At 32.4% G+C, this 1020-nt stretch overlaps 1 protein-coding gene; it reads left to right on the top strand.

Moving 5' to 3' along the window:
* Positions 1-853: 853 nt before the first annotated feature.
* The window catches only part of GSBLH_T00002242001 (uncharacterized protein), a gene marked incomplete at its 3' end in the record, with an annotated part of 4584 nt that continues 4417 nt past the window's right edge, over positions 854-1020 (top strand). The window contains exon 1 of the mRNA XM_013040783.1: positions 854-965. Within this exon, the coding sequence (XP_012896237.1) occupies positions 940-965 (26 nt within the window). The 5' untranslated portion in view covers positions 854-939.

Raw genomic sequence — 1020 nt, 5'->3', positions numbered from 1 at the left:
TTAAGAGAGTCATTGCAGCATTACTTTGATAATCATGATTCAATTTTGAGTTTGTATTTGCCTGAATCTAGTAGGATCATCCAATATAGTAAAAATTACAAGGAGTCCGATTGTGCTAGATTGTAATCGTGGATATGCATTTTGTATTGCTACTTGAAGCAATGACGAAATATGAGATACTAATGAAGTTCCAGGAATTGGACGAAACATTAGTGAAAATATGTATATTGGTAGATTTTATTCAACGTCCGCTACTGGCCGAGTATCATTCAGGTCAATTCTACAAAAGGAAACAGCAAATCTCAGTTAGACTGTAATAAATCTATTATTTTTGATAGGAGCTATCCTTGTAACTCGAGAAAGGGTTAAAAGGATAAGCATTATTGAAGTCTTGAAACTGGCTGATAAACGACTTGTTTTTGTGTACAGTACTCTGAAAATATGAGGCTAATAGACAGAAAACAATTATTTCAGGATTGGGAAAATAACGGTTTTTGCTGAACAGTTTGATACAAGAGAAATGAGAATTATTATAGATTGTGTAATTTCAGGATAGAGGAATATAAAAATATAGCCATAACTAAATACTATGCAAAGTGTAATAGAACATGGACAAAACAAGCATGGCTTGTAACATGAAATGAGTATCTATTTCAAAAAAGGACTGGCACATGATTTGTTTCAAGAAGCTATTCTGTTTACAATGAAAATGCATAGAATAGATTAGGTACAAATTGGGTACATATAGTTAGAATGTACCTATAAATATTGTACATGATCTTCCAATTTGTAATAAAAACGAATGGAATCTGAAAAAAAGTATATGGATTATATAAATCTGATAAAAATATAGGAAAAGCCATTCAAAAAAGGTGAGGTGCCGTGTTTGCGGAGCAATTATAAAGGAGCGGCATAAGGAAAAGCATATCGCAGAATGTGATGGAAGTGAAAAGAAAAAGAAGAAGGTGATGAATAGTTGTTGTGTTTACTCTATAGTATGCAGAAGATCGATGGAGAGAT

The sequence above is a fragment of the Blastocystis hominis genome (genome assembly GCF_000151665.1).
Source record: "Blastocystis hominis, Singapore isolate B (sub-type 7) whole genome shotgun sequence assembly, scaffold_18".
Lineage (NCBI taxonomy): Eukaryota > Bigyra > Opalinata > Blastocystidae > Blastocystis > Blastocystis hominis.
Note: the sequence above shows the minus strand (reverse complement) of the source record. Positions and strands in the feature narration are given on the sequence as shown.